This window comes from Oncorhynchus mykiss, chromosome 13 (genome assembly GCF_057628025.1).
Source record: "Oncorhynchus mykiss isolate SJ-2025 chromosome 13, ASM5762802v1, whole genome shotgun sequence".
NCBI classification, from domain to species: Eukaryota; Metazoa; Chordata; class Actinopteri; order Salmoniformes; family Salmonidae; genus Oncorhynchus; species Oncorhynchus mykiss.
The window spans coordinates 64374443-64388103 of record NC_143034.1 but is presented as its reverse complement, the minus strand read 5'-3'; the positions used below and the strand labels follow the sequence as shown (position 1 = coordinate 64388103).

At 43.0% G+C, this 13661-nt stretch overlaps 1 protein-coding gene across 4 annotated transcripts in view; it reads right to left on the bottom strand.

Moving 5' to 3' along the window:
* The window catches only part of LOC149978968 (serine/threonine-protein kinase LMTK2-like), a 54457-nt gene that overhangs the window by 26963 nt on the left and 13833 nt on the right, over positions 1-13661 (bottom strand). For all 4 annotated transcript variants that reach the window (XM_090197160.1, XM_090197162.1, XM_090197163.1 and 1 more), the window contains exons 2-6: positions 8403-8536; positions 6292-6445; positions 3096-3172; positions 2421-2539; positions 1903-1990 (exon numbers count right to left, since the gene is read on the bottom strand). In XM_090197160.1, coding sequence (XP_090053286.1) covers positions 1903-1990; positions 2421-2539; positions 3096-3172; positions 6292-6445; positions 8403-8536 — 572 coding nt within the window. The remainder of the gene's footprint in view (positions 1-1902; positions 1991-2420; positions 2540-3095; positions 3173-6291; positions 6446-8402; positions 8537-13661) is intronic.

The following is a 13661-nucleotide window of genomic DNA, read 5'->3' as shown; positions in this document are numbered from 1 at the left end:
CCACCCATACCTTCTGGATGGTGAGTGCCAAAATAAGTCCTCCTCAAAGCTCCTCCATAGACCAGATGCAACAACTGTTGCAGAGCCATCAGAGCTGAGCTACCTCATCAAGTTAATACCTCCGGCCAAGATGACCCGCTCAGTTACAAGGTCCACTCACACCCTCCTCTCCAGCCTGAAGTTGTTTAACGACCACAATAACATTAAGTCATTAGCCAAACCCCATCTCCGTCCTCTGGATGTCGATTAAGGCAGCCCCTTCCTACAACCAGAGGCCTCTGCTATAGTAGCGGCCAGTCAGTCACAAGGCACAGTACCAGGCAGAGAGAGAGCTCTGTCAGAGATATGGGGGGCATCCCTCCTCCCTTTATAGAGGCTAGATCTGGGTTGGGGTCTAATTTATAGAGGCTAGATCTGGGTTGGGGTCTAATTTATAGAGGCTAGATCTGGGTTGGGGTCTGATCTATAGAGTCTAGATCTGGGTTGGGGTCTGATCTATAGAGTCTAGATCTGGGTTGGGGTCTGATCTATAGAGTCTAGATCTGGGTTAGGGTCTGATTCATAGAGTCTAAATCTGGGTTAGGGTCACTTGAGGGCTCCCACATGTGCACACACACAAAGTCTGACACACACACAAAGTCTGACACACACACAAAGTCTGACACACACACAAAGTAAAACTCCATCTATGCAAACAAACACGAAGCCCAACAGTAAACACACACTATATCAAACACGCACTATATCAAACACGCACTATATCAAACACGCACTATATCAAACACGCACTATATCAAACACGCACTATATCAAACACGCACTATATCAAACACGCCCCACTTACACACAAGCACACGCATACACACACTAAACCGAGGGCTGATGCCACTGCGGGTAACAGCCTTTCAGATGCACTGAAAAATGAGCTCTGGCCGAACTGAATCAGAACATACCATTCACATGCCTGACTTACAGCCTGTCATCCCGAAACAGACTCAGCCGAAACACTAACCCCGAGAGGGGGAACGGAAACACATAGAAATAAATACCTCTGAAACTCCCAGCTAATCCTAAAGACAGGCAGGACCTAATCAACAGGGTAATGTATATTCTACCAAGACTGAACATTCTGACGTGCTCACACAGCACGAGCTGACAAAAAAAACACTATGAGGACCAACATATTGCCAGTGTGGAAAGAAAACACACAAACACAGCAGGATGTGGGACTGGGCTCAGTGGGCTGATGGGGGGGGGGGGGGGGGTAAATGGAGCCTGTTTGCTGAGGGAGGGAGGGAGGGAGGGAGGGAGGGAGGGAGGGAGGGAGGGAGGGAGGGAGGGAGGGAGGGAGGGAGGGAGGGAGGGAGGGAGGGAGGGAGGGAGGGAGGGAGGGAATGTGAACTGAGACAGGTCCCTGATGAAACATGCTGCTATGCAGCTCTCTGGTCCTGGGCACAGGGGCAAGAGGGGCCCAGAATAGATCAAGAAAAACACTAGATAAATCAGGCCATGATGGACAGCATTGACGGAGTGCAGCTCCCCAATAACCCAAGACGGATAGGCAAGCTAATTTAAGATGGGGGGGGGGGGGCTTGTAAGGCCAGGTGATTGGGAGGCTAAATTATGTCTACTTATTGGATGGCGTTGGAACTGGAGTCTGAGCTGCCCACAAGCGGAGCTTACCACAGTCAGACAGACAGGATGGTCTAATTACTCCCTTCCACTCTGATCATGAGTTAGGAAAAATGCCTGGCATGTTGACATATCATTTGGTGGCAGCTGTGGGATTCATCCAAAACATGTTCTGATGTTTTGACTTTTAAAAGGGTTCACTGATAAACTATAATAGGTACTGTATATTGACTCATACAATCATAAATGATAGTAATTGAGGACACTCACCAGCTCGCAGTACTCAAAGACCAGCAAGAAGGGGATAGCCTCCACACACTGGCCCAAACACTGCAGGATGTTAGGGTGCACCAGAACTCTATGAAGAGAAACACCGGTTAAGACAATCTACTGTAGTCTATATCACTGATGTGAATACTGGAGGACTACAGCTGGCATCTCTTCCAGTCCCATTCTGTTGCTGAAGACTAGTGAAATAAGAACACTCTGCAGTGTCCAAGTTAGAAGGCAGAGGGTGCTGCTCCACTAGGAGAAGTCAGGCGTAGCTGTCATTATAAATACCTTAGTTACTTTATTCAAGTACTGACAGATCTGTTATTTCGATTCTTGCTATAATGCATTTTCTAAATTAATCTGGTGTGTTCCATTTAGCCAATTGTTGGAACTGGGCCTTTGGCAAAATTTTCCTGAAAATCTGAAAACGACCCTGAAATTGCCATGACAATAAAATAAATGTCCAAAATGCCCCTTCTTTTCAGCCTCTCCCAGCAGACATGCCAGTAGCTCACCTGTAAGGGTCTCCGTGCTGCAGGAAGTCATTCTGCTCCATGGCACTTGCGTTAGCCTTCAGCTCCTTGACCACCGCCTTGGCCCCACCCGGGTCTGTGTAGATCTCACTGAGGAGGACCTGGACACACACAGGTTAGAGTGCAGGGAAGGAAACACACAGGAAGCATGTTAAGGGTCGAGCCAAAACACTGGTGGTCTGCAGGAAGGCAGGTCTTTCTGAAAACAAGGGAAGGATGGTGGAGATGTAGTTAGGGGATGGGGGGGTGGGTGTAGCTAGGGGATGGATGTAGCTAGGGGATGACGGGGGTGTAGCTTGGAGATGGGGGGGGGTGTAGCTACGGGATGGGTGAAAGCCAGGGGAGCCATGGAGAGACAGCATTAATCACAACATAGAACACACTGCCAGGTGGTGTAGGACCAGAGGCTGAGGGGCTACTCTAGTCATATTTACCATGTTGATTCATTAAGGATGAGCTTCAACTGTGACGAAGTGAGCAGCTGTCTCCTTTTGTTATTACGTACACCAAAACTCAACCCCGGGGTGAAATACTCGCTCCCTCTCAAACACACTGTACAGGCTACTGGAGACAACTGACTAAAGCATCTGGAGTAGGGTTGGAATTTTGGGAAAGGTAACAGAATTTTGCGACCTTCGTCAGGAAGAAATGTCTTACCTTGCCAAACCAGCCGTTCCCAATCTCCTGGATGTAGCTGAGACTGTGACGGACCACCTGAGGGCCAGTGGATCCCACTGCGGTGGCCAACAAAAAAAGAACCCAGAGTTAGTGTGTGTGATCTGCAGGTATGTCGTAGTACGCAGCATTCTGGTCCCAGACCAAACCATGGTGACACAATGGCACCTGTTTGTTTTTTCTATTTTTATTTATTTAACCTTTATTTAAATAGGCTGTTGCATTATATCAAATGTTCATCTGTATGGTTTTTCCTCTGTGAAGAGATGCAGCCAGGGCATGAGTTCAATCAATACAGAAAACTGGAGCAGTTGTGTTGTTAGTTATCTAAACACAGTGGCAGGATTCTATTCAGATCAGATGCTCAGGCCAGGATATGTTCCAACTGTATTTACTCATTGCAAAACAACAGCAGTGTTACACATTATGGATTCCCAGGAAAAAGGTACAGGAGTGTTTAAACAAAAGCTTCATACATTAAGATGTTAATCTACTTCCTTCCCATATGAAGCCTGAGCATGTAAACTGAGGCTAACCTTTGACCTTACACAGGGCCCATATGGAACTAGTACAGAAGGAACTATCCAAGGGTCAGTATTTCTGTCACATGCCACTGAATCTACTTAGAAATGTCTTACAGTACATGAGGAAAACAGCCGACAGATGTGGCTTCACTGAGCCAAGTTAGCTAACTAAACCAACACAGACGTTATGCATGGGTTGCCCACACAATCAGGTCAACAAACCTTGTTGAGGGGACTTAACGTCAAAAGTATTCAGAGCTCTAAAGTGAAACTAATTTGGTCGCATATGTGACAAACTATTTTTTGTGCAGCCAGAGATGTTATTTTGGGAGCATTGTGCGACTTGGAAAAGATCTCCCAGATAATAACTGTTGTAGCCTAACGATAAGGCTTCGCCGTACCGTTGTTTCCGAGTGCCCTAGAGAAAACAATCTGATTTGATAGCGTCATGGTTGCACCATTACTACAGCAAAAAACTGCTTGCTTGTAGCCCAACAAGGTCAAAGGATCTGACCAATATTACCGCCTAAACATTTCTATCTTCCTATAGCGGGAACCACATTTTACATTCAAACCATGCCATTGTAAAACTATTCACTAACCATTTATAATTTGTTCAGACATGTCACCTCATTGGCGAGCTAGCTAACAACCTGGTAACTTAAAACTAAAGAAAGTCTTATTTAACTAGGCAAGTCAGTTATGAACAAATTCTAATTTACAATGACGGCCTACCCCAGCCAAACCCGAACGACGCTCGGCCAATTGTGCGCTACCCTTTGAGACTCCCAACCACGGCCGGATGTGATACAGCCTGGATTCGAACCAGGGACTGTAGTGATGCCTCTTGCACTGAGATGCAGTGCCTTAGACCACAGCCACTCGGGAGCCCTACCAGTATATCCAAACATTTTGTGGCACAGAAAGAAAGGAAAAGCTACTTCAGAAGTTAAATGATCATAACAATTAATGAATAACAGATCTCTTGCATGTCATCATCGCAAATGGGACATTTTTAAAGAGTGTGTACAATTAAATGTACTGGTTTTACACAATGTAGAAAAAACCTCATATTCCACAAATGGCTTATTCATCAACATTTTCGCTTTAATAAAAGCTTATAGTGTAGGCTGTATCTCAATCAATTACAAAAATCTTATTTTCTGGTGCTCCTAAATGTAATGTGGTGCTGCCTAACATGTTTCAGTTGAGAGGACCACTGCTACCAATAAAAAAATTTGAGCCCCAAATACATTACGGACCAGGAAGTAGAATATAAACTCCAGGCCTATATGCACCTCAGACAGATTTGGCCCCATCCTGTCTTCATATGAATCAGTGGGGGGTACTCTTAGAGACTAAAATAATCTGGCTAAGCGTTTGAGTAAATCCTTTACAATAGTACATGATAAAATTACAAGGATTTGACCTACTCCCCAGACAGAAACCGCCTTTGTGCAATAATCTTGATCTTCGCAGGCTGAACATTTTCTTTTTCAAAGGGCCCCTATGATAATCAGCCTGGCACTCCTTTAATGGAGTGATCACATCTAGCCATCAAATTAAGTCACAAATCCATAATAAGTACAAAGACATAAGCCCTGGCCAAATGCAATGAACCAAAAGCGAATGAGTCGCTCTCACAACATCGTGTGTGCCTAATACAACAGCATCTGGGAGTGTTTGGAAACTAGCACCTGTCCACTACCCAAGGGGGAGCTACTGAGAATGTAGCACAGTCCTGTTATGCAATGACTGACTGGCACAGCTCAAAGGCTATCATACTGCATACGAGAAGCAGAGAAGACACTCCTACTAAGAGAATGACGGAAATACTGAACGGCTGATGGAGACCATAACAAAGTTTAGCTTTAATGTCTACTTCAAAGGAGCATGTGACGACGTTTACAGACTATAAACCCACTATAATGTCACTGGCTGGAAGCAGGGCTGATATACGGCTTATCATGTGAGGAAAGAGTAGTAAACCCAGGAATATAGGCTGCCAGATCATTAGATGTGTTGTTGTCCCTAGGCAGTGCATGACAGTGTCCCAATTAAAGTGAAAACAAAAGCAGGCAGGTTGGCATTTATTGGGATGACTTATATACTCGAGGCAGCTCCGCAGGGTGGTCACTAGCTGGCACAGCCACAAAGTCATAAAATGTTATTAACCCTAACCACACAGCAAACCTTATGCCCAACCGTAACCTTAAATTACAACCAAAAAAAGCACATTTTTGTTTTTATACATTTTTACTTTGTGTCTGTTTCATCTAACGAAAACTGCTCTACTCTGCCTCCAGGACAAGACTCATCCCAATCAACCTGTAAAAAGCAGAGGAGAAAGTCCAAAGGGAATGATGACGGTATCAACTCCACCTGACTGATACAGTAAGACAGCTGGGTCACATTCATTCGGTTTGAAAATTTGAAAATGTTTCGCAACAGGAAATTTAAAAAAAGTTTCATTTCTTATGTGCGTTTACAGGAAGTCCCTTCCTGTTTCAGTCGGTTTGGTGCCTAATAAACACAACCCTGGATACTGTATGCCAAGTTATGGCAAAGGGTCAGAATAAAAAAATCTTGGTCCTATGTGTAATGTGCTGGTAGGACTACACATCTAAGAAAAGTAAGGGTGTCTGACCCCTGACCTGAGATACGGGGGGGTGTCTCCAGGTGGGGGGGTCCGGGCAGGGCCACAGGGGGCACTGCCAGGGTGTACACCTCAGCAGGGGATTGCATGGAGGGGGTGTCTTCAGCTGGAGGGGTGAAGTCAATCTCATCCTCAAAATTGTCCTCAAACTCCTGAAAAACACAAAAGTACAACTGTGTTCACCAAACACGGGGATCCTACTTCTGACACCAGTGTACGTTATAATTGTATGTGTGTTACATATGGATGAGGCAGAGCGAGATGAGTCAAATGAACATGTTTAATCCTTGAACTGGACCAAAACAGAATTATCATATTAGCATTTTTTTGCACATCATGTTCAAATCATCTAAGTGGCTAACATTTTTTTGAGATACCTTTGGATTACTTGGACATGTGAGAAAAATTCTAATATCAGTCCCATGACTTGAATGGGATTTGGATTTGTGCCACAAATGCTAAAACGTTAGCATTTGGAAACAGTGCAAGGGAAACTGAACCAAAGCATGGATTTACTGTCATACTTCGACCATAGACTGCTTAGGAAACCAATGTCCTTTTTTAATTTTGGTGAACTATCCCTTTAACTCATTACATTAATCATAGCCAATATCTCAACGCAAAGTTTATAAAATTCTGGGTCACGGCAGGTAGCCTAGTGGTTAGAGCATTGGACCAGTAACCGAGCTGACAAGGTAAAAATCTGTCGTTCTGCCTATGAACCAAACAAGGCACACTCTTCCCCGGTAGGCCATTATTGTAAATAAGAATTTGTTCTTAACTGACTTGTCTTTTGCTAAATAAAGGTATAATTCAAAATTTTAAAAATTTATAAAATGAATGGCCTACAATTTAAAAAAAAGTGTCCAAAAATACCGATTTCCGATTGAAAACAGTCCTAATTAATCGGCCATTCCGATTAATCGGTCGACCTCTACTACAGAGTACTGCAAGACAGGTCTGTGTAAATTAGGCAACCAAACGATACCATGGCTTTATTTAGCTTCCCTTTGGAGCAAATTAGATATGCACAAATGTCCTGACAGTGACTTAACTTCTTGGTGACAGGGGGCAGTATATTCACGTCCGGATGAAATGCATGCCCAAATTCAACTGCCTGCTACTCATCCCCAGAAGTTAAGATATGCATATTATTAGTAGATTTGGATAGAAAACACTCTTAAGTTTCAAAAACTGTTTGAATAATGTCTGTGAGTATAACAGAAATTATGTAGCAGGCGAAACCCAGAGGAAAAGCCATTGAGATTCTCTTCTTTTCAATGGGTTTTCATTGGGAATCGAGATTTCTAAGGGACCTTCTTGCAGTTCCTACCGCTTCCACTGGATGTCACCAGACTTTAGAAATTGATTGAGGACTTTCCTTTGTGTAATGAAGAAGTAGTCCTGTTCAAAACGAGGGTCACTTCAAGTGTACTGTTTGTTAGAGGACCGTGACCATAAAGGTAGCGTCAGTTTGTATTCTTCCTGTATTGAACACAGATCATCCCGTCTTCAATTTTAAAGATGATTTAGTTAAAAAAATACCTAAAGTTGTAATACAAAAGTAGTTTGAAATGTTTTGGCAAAGTTTACAGGTAACTTTTGAGATATTTTGTAGTCATGCTGCGCAAGTTGGAAACTGTGTTTTTCTGGATCAAACGCGCCAAATAAGTTGACATTTTGGATATATATCGATGGAATTAATTTGGTGATGTTTATGGGACATATTGGAGTGCCAACAGAAGAAGCTCGTCAAAGGTAAGGCATGATTTATATTTTTATTTCTGCATTTTGTGTCGCGCCTGCAGGGTTGAAATATGCTTCTCGCTCTTTGTTTACTTATGGAGGTGCTATCCTCAGATAACAGCATCGTTTGCTTTCGCCAAAAAGCCTTTTTGAAATCTGACATGTTGGCTGGATTCACAACACGTGTAGCTTTAATTTGGTATCTTGCATGTGTGATTTCACGAAAGTTTGATTTTTATAGTAATTTCTTTGAATTTGGCGCTCTGCATTTTCACTGGCTTTTGGCCAGGTTGGACGCTAGCGTCCGCATATCCAAAAAGAGGTTAAGCCTACTACGTGTTGTCAGGTGCCTGAGAATCTCACCTTGAAATTGACTTCCCGCTCCTTGCAGCAGGTCACACAGTTCACCAGCAGGGCCACCAGGACCAGCAGGGCAATCAGTGACACAACCACAGAGAGGTGTAGAGAGACAGACAGCTGGCCACCTGCAGTCTCCCCTGAAAAAAGACAGGTCAAAGAATATTAGTTCTGCCATACAGCGTTGTGCTGAGCAGCTCAAAAGTTCAAGCTGTATCAAGAATAAGTATTGCACATGCCACTGGGACAGTGAATGGTGTTATGCAGCGCTGCAAGCACAGATATGCCTCTATTTGATAGGCTAGTGTTCCTCGCCAGTAATGGACATTAACAAAAAAAGCTAAATGTACATTCAATTGTGATGACTGGTATTCATATAGGCCTAGGTGTTTCCTTATGATGATCACATCCTGTTTCCGGTGTCACGTTCACCAACAACTCAGAGGCCAGAACAAGCTGAGGCTTGAGAGGTCCATTTCTCTGACCATTTCATTGCCATCTCGAACCTTCCCCCACTCACCCTCCTTCCCATTAGTACATCAACTGGCTGACAGGGTCCACACAGAGCAGTAAAACGTGTTGGTTGCTGGGGATGCTGGGCCAGCAGTTCAGATGTCAAGTGTGTTGACAAGATCCTCTCCCAACCCCCTCACCACTCTGTCACCACAGCCTTATCAACAGAGGCTGGACTGACTGACCCTATCACCACCACCATCCTCCTCCCAAAAATACATGTTTACACAACAAACCACTCACAACTACGGACACTCCAACTCCTTCATCCCTGATACACTTAATCTAGGTCTGATACAGACCTGCACTATCATATAAGATGGAGAAGTGTTTACAATCTCAGTAACCAGTACCACACCAGCATGATAGTTAAAGGTTAAATCAATAAAATTAAAATAAAATGTTTTAAATGTAACCTTTATTTAACTAGGCAAGTCAATTAAGAACTAATTCTACTCGGGACAAACCCGGACGACGCTGGGCCAATTGTGCGCCGCCCTATGGGACTCCCAACCACGGTGGGATGTGATACCGACTGGATTCGAACCAGGGATTGTAGTGACGCCTCTAGCACTGAGATGCAGTGCCTTAGACAGCTGAGCCACTCAAGAGCCCAGATACAGGCCTAGATATAGGCTAGTGATCCTATGTCAGTGATCTGATTCTCCACACATTCTATCTGGAACACAGGCTACCCTCTGACTGACTGCTGCCCCAGCCCTGTGTCAGATACTCCTGTCTCACTGTATGTCAATATCCTGAAGTGGCTTCATCATCTCCTCATCACCTACCTGTCATGATCATATAGCACAATATACACACACAGGACAGGTTAAAGAAATATGGAGGATGCCTACTGGGTATTTTGCCTTCACCTCTCCAGTTCTTTTACATCAGTAGATTGAGGAAATTAGATGAGGAAGGGACCACTTGGTCCACTTTTGACCATGGATAGCCTATGCACTTAGTTTAGGTAGGATTGTCATGGTTCCGTGTTTAACTACACACTACTATTTTAAATGAAGTGAGCCCTAGAGCTTTAATAAGCCGGAGGAAATAGCCTGGGAGAGCTGGCCAACAGAAACCCTAGTAGCATCACTGTGGTCAAACAACTGGTGCTGCCATACACAGAGCACTCAATCAGGCCAGTCAGACTCATCAGTGCAGCGCCTTGGGGACCAGTAGATATGATTCAATGTGTCAGCCATAATTTTAGGTTCACTTCACCACTCTACAACTGATACTACAGTAGCCTTAGCTATAGGCTACTAGCACTAGCAGCAGCCAGTCTCTGTGGAAACCAATACATACCCTCTCCATCTATCAACACCAACAGTAGCCTTTTGAAAAGGAAGTATTACAACCAAATAAGACTAGCCTACTAAAATAAGTGACTTCCAAGATAGGCTTAACCCACAATTACTGAATGGCTTATGTTGGCAGAGAGTGTTGTTCTAGTAGTAGCAGAGCATCTCCACGTAAAGGACCCATGAGCACCAACATGTGAAGTTCTTAGGAGAAGGTCAAATGAACACTAAGAGTGTATATTTCTGAGATATTAAGGCATATATAAATGTTTGAACCATTTGTCATCCTAAAAATGTGGAATAAGCAAAGGCTTTGATTTCTGGTCAAGCAGATTGAAAATGGGTCTTCGACAACATCTACCAAGGTAAGAGAAATACAACATAACAATCATTAAAGACCCCTGCCAACTAATATTAACACATATTTAGTTTTGGACAAATGAGTTTCCTTCTGTAAGGTTAAGAAACATTGCCTTGTAATTTTGTCACAAAAACCTACATATCTTTAAGATATTTTCTAGTTTCTCTCTCATGAGGATAATGAAAGTTTGCAGAAGTAACAAGTAAAGGTAAACCTACCAATTAGTTAGTGATTTACTTTTATCAAGTTTGTTTATTCATTATTAAGTTATTAAAATTCCTAATTCTGGTAACAAATCGGTAATTGTTATGTTCAGCTCATAGGGTCACCAGCTACTGTCTGTCTTCCACTGGAATACTGTTATGTTCAGCTCTGAAAACAGTCTGCATAACCCCTCCCTCTCATGCTCCCTCTCTACCGCTCTCTCACAGCTCTTACTGACATCTACCATCTACCCAGTTTCCATTTACTGTAACAAGCCACTGAGCACCGACCGACACCGGACCTCCATGGACATTGAAAAGTAGTTGAAATTTAGTCAGTGACTGGACCAAATCTGAACCAATCAGACATCTGTTCCACAAGTTTGGACAGCACAGTACAGTAGAGAACAGTACAGAACTGTACCGAGCTAAAAACTCTACTGATCTCTACTGTGATGTCCAAACTTGTGAAACAGATGTCTGATTGTTTCAGATTTGGTCTGGATCAACCAAATGTGGTGGTGTTTGGGGACAGAGCTCATTACAATAGCCAATGTGTAGAATAACACCCAAATATATATTTCTACTTTTGTGTACCTATTCAACCATGAAGAGAATGAAATTCATATCTATAATTATGCATTTCTGTATACTACAGATCAGGGGCCCATGATGTAATTCCTACACTGTAATTCAATTATGTAAACCTAGTTCTTCAATAACCAATATGCATGTTTTCAAACTCAAGGTGTCATGTCATAGCTGACACACCAGCCTTTCTGCAGAGTCTTTGAATCTAAATTCTGAGCAGATATTTAACAGGGTTTTGGAAAACGTGGTCGCATAAAAAAAAACTGGACGTTTTACCGTAATTGTTATCAAACTTTGCATCTGCACAGCTTTTGCAGTGTTTTTCTAAATGCTCTGTGTAAATTGTTCAAAGTAGTTATTGTGCAAAGTGTTGTATGGTTTATTAAACTTTGAACTCAATGGGGTTTTTGTTTAAAGTGAAAAATCTGAGTCAACGCATAATTCAGTTACCATATAATTGCCCAGTAGGCCTACAGGTATGTGTTAAGGGCACCTTGTATCAATGCAAGTAGACTAAACCACAGGCAAAACAGAAACATGCAAACACTGGGTGTGAGATCTACGTAAATCAGTGTTTGCCTACTGTGTCCTTCCACTCTGAAGCGACTGTGCAAGCGTATTTGTCAAACAGTCAGGACGTGAAGCATTTTATAATGAACAGAAATTAAAATGAAATTAAAATTAAAACATGTGGAGATTTGGTTCCATGTTTAATGACCTGAAATAAGAGCCCAGAAATGTTTCAAGGGCACAAAAAGCTTATTTCTCAAAAAATGTGTTCCACTTACTAACATCCGTTAGTAAGCATTTCTTCTTTGCGAAGATAATCCATCCAACAGGTTTGGCATATCAAGAAACTGATTAAACAGCATGATCATTACACAGGTTCACCCGTGCTGGAGGCCACTAAAGGCCACTAAAATTTGCAGTCGTCACAACACAATGCCACAGATGACTCAAGTTGAGGGAGCTTGCAATTGGCATGGTGACTGCAGGAATGTCCTACTTCCCGAGAATTGAATATGAATTTCTACCATAAGCCGCTTTCAATGTTGTTTTAGGGAATTTGGCAGTACATCCAACCATTCTCACAACAACAGGCCACATATAAACCCACACCAGCACAGGACCTCCACACCCGGCTTCTTTAACTGCAGGATCGTCTGAAACCAGCCACCCGGACAGCTGATGAAACTATGAGTTTGCACAACCGAAGAACTTCTGCACAAATGGTCAGAAACCGTCTCAAGGAAGCTCATCTGCGTGCTCGTTGTCCTCACCATGGTGTTCACTTCATTGCAGTTCAGCGTCATAAACAACTTCAGTGGGAAAATGCTCACCTTCAATGGCCGCTGGCACGCTGGAGAAGGGTGCTCTTCACGGATGAAACCCGGTTTCAGCTATACTGGGCAGATGGCAGACAGCTTGTATGGTGTCATGTGGGCAAGTGGTTTGATGATATCAACGTTGTGAACAGAGTGACCATGGTGGGGTTATGTTATGGGCAGGTAGGTATAAGCTACGGACAATGAACACAATTGCATTTTATCGACGGCAATCTGAATGCACAGAGATCCCGTGACAAGATCGTGAGGCCCATTGTCGTCCTATTCATCCGCCACCATTATCTTATGTTTCAGCATGATAATGCACAACAATACACAATTCCTGGAGCTGAAAATGTCCCAGTTCTTCCATGGCCTGCATAAATCAGACATGTCACCCATTGAGCATGTTCGGGATGCTCTGGTTCGACGTGTATGACAGCGTGTTCCAGTTCCTGACAATATCCAGCAAATTCACGCAGCCATTGAAGAGGAGTGGGCCAACATTTCAAAGGCCACAATCAACAACCTGATCAACTAACTATGCAAAGGAGATAAGTCGCGCTGCATGAGGCAAATGGTGGTCACAACAGATACTGACTGGTTCTCTGATACACACCACACCCACTAAGATTTTTGTGACCAACAGTTGCCTATCTCTATTCCCAGTATGTGAAATCCATAGATTAGGGCCTAATGAATTGATTTCATTTGACCGATTTCATTAACTGAACTTTAACTCAGTAAAATCTTTGAAATTGTTGAATGTTGCCTTTATATTTTTGTTCAGTATACATTGCTAATACAAATGACAGAACTTCCCTTCTAGTACATGTGTAATCTTGTTTACTACACTTTCATTTACAACTGAAAGCACATGAAAATGCATCTGTTACAAAGCCATTGACAATAGATTGGTTTAAGCTTCAGATTCATATTGTTGTGTTTTGCTGGCACGCCAGTTG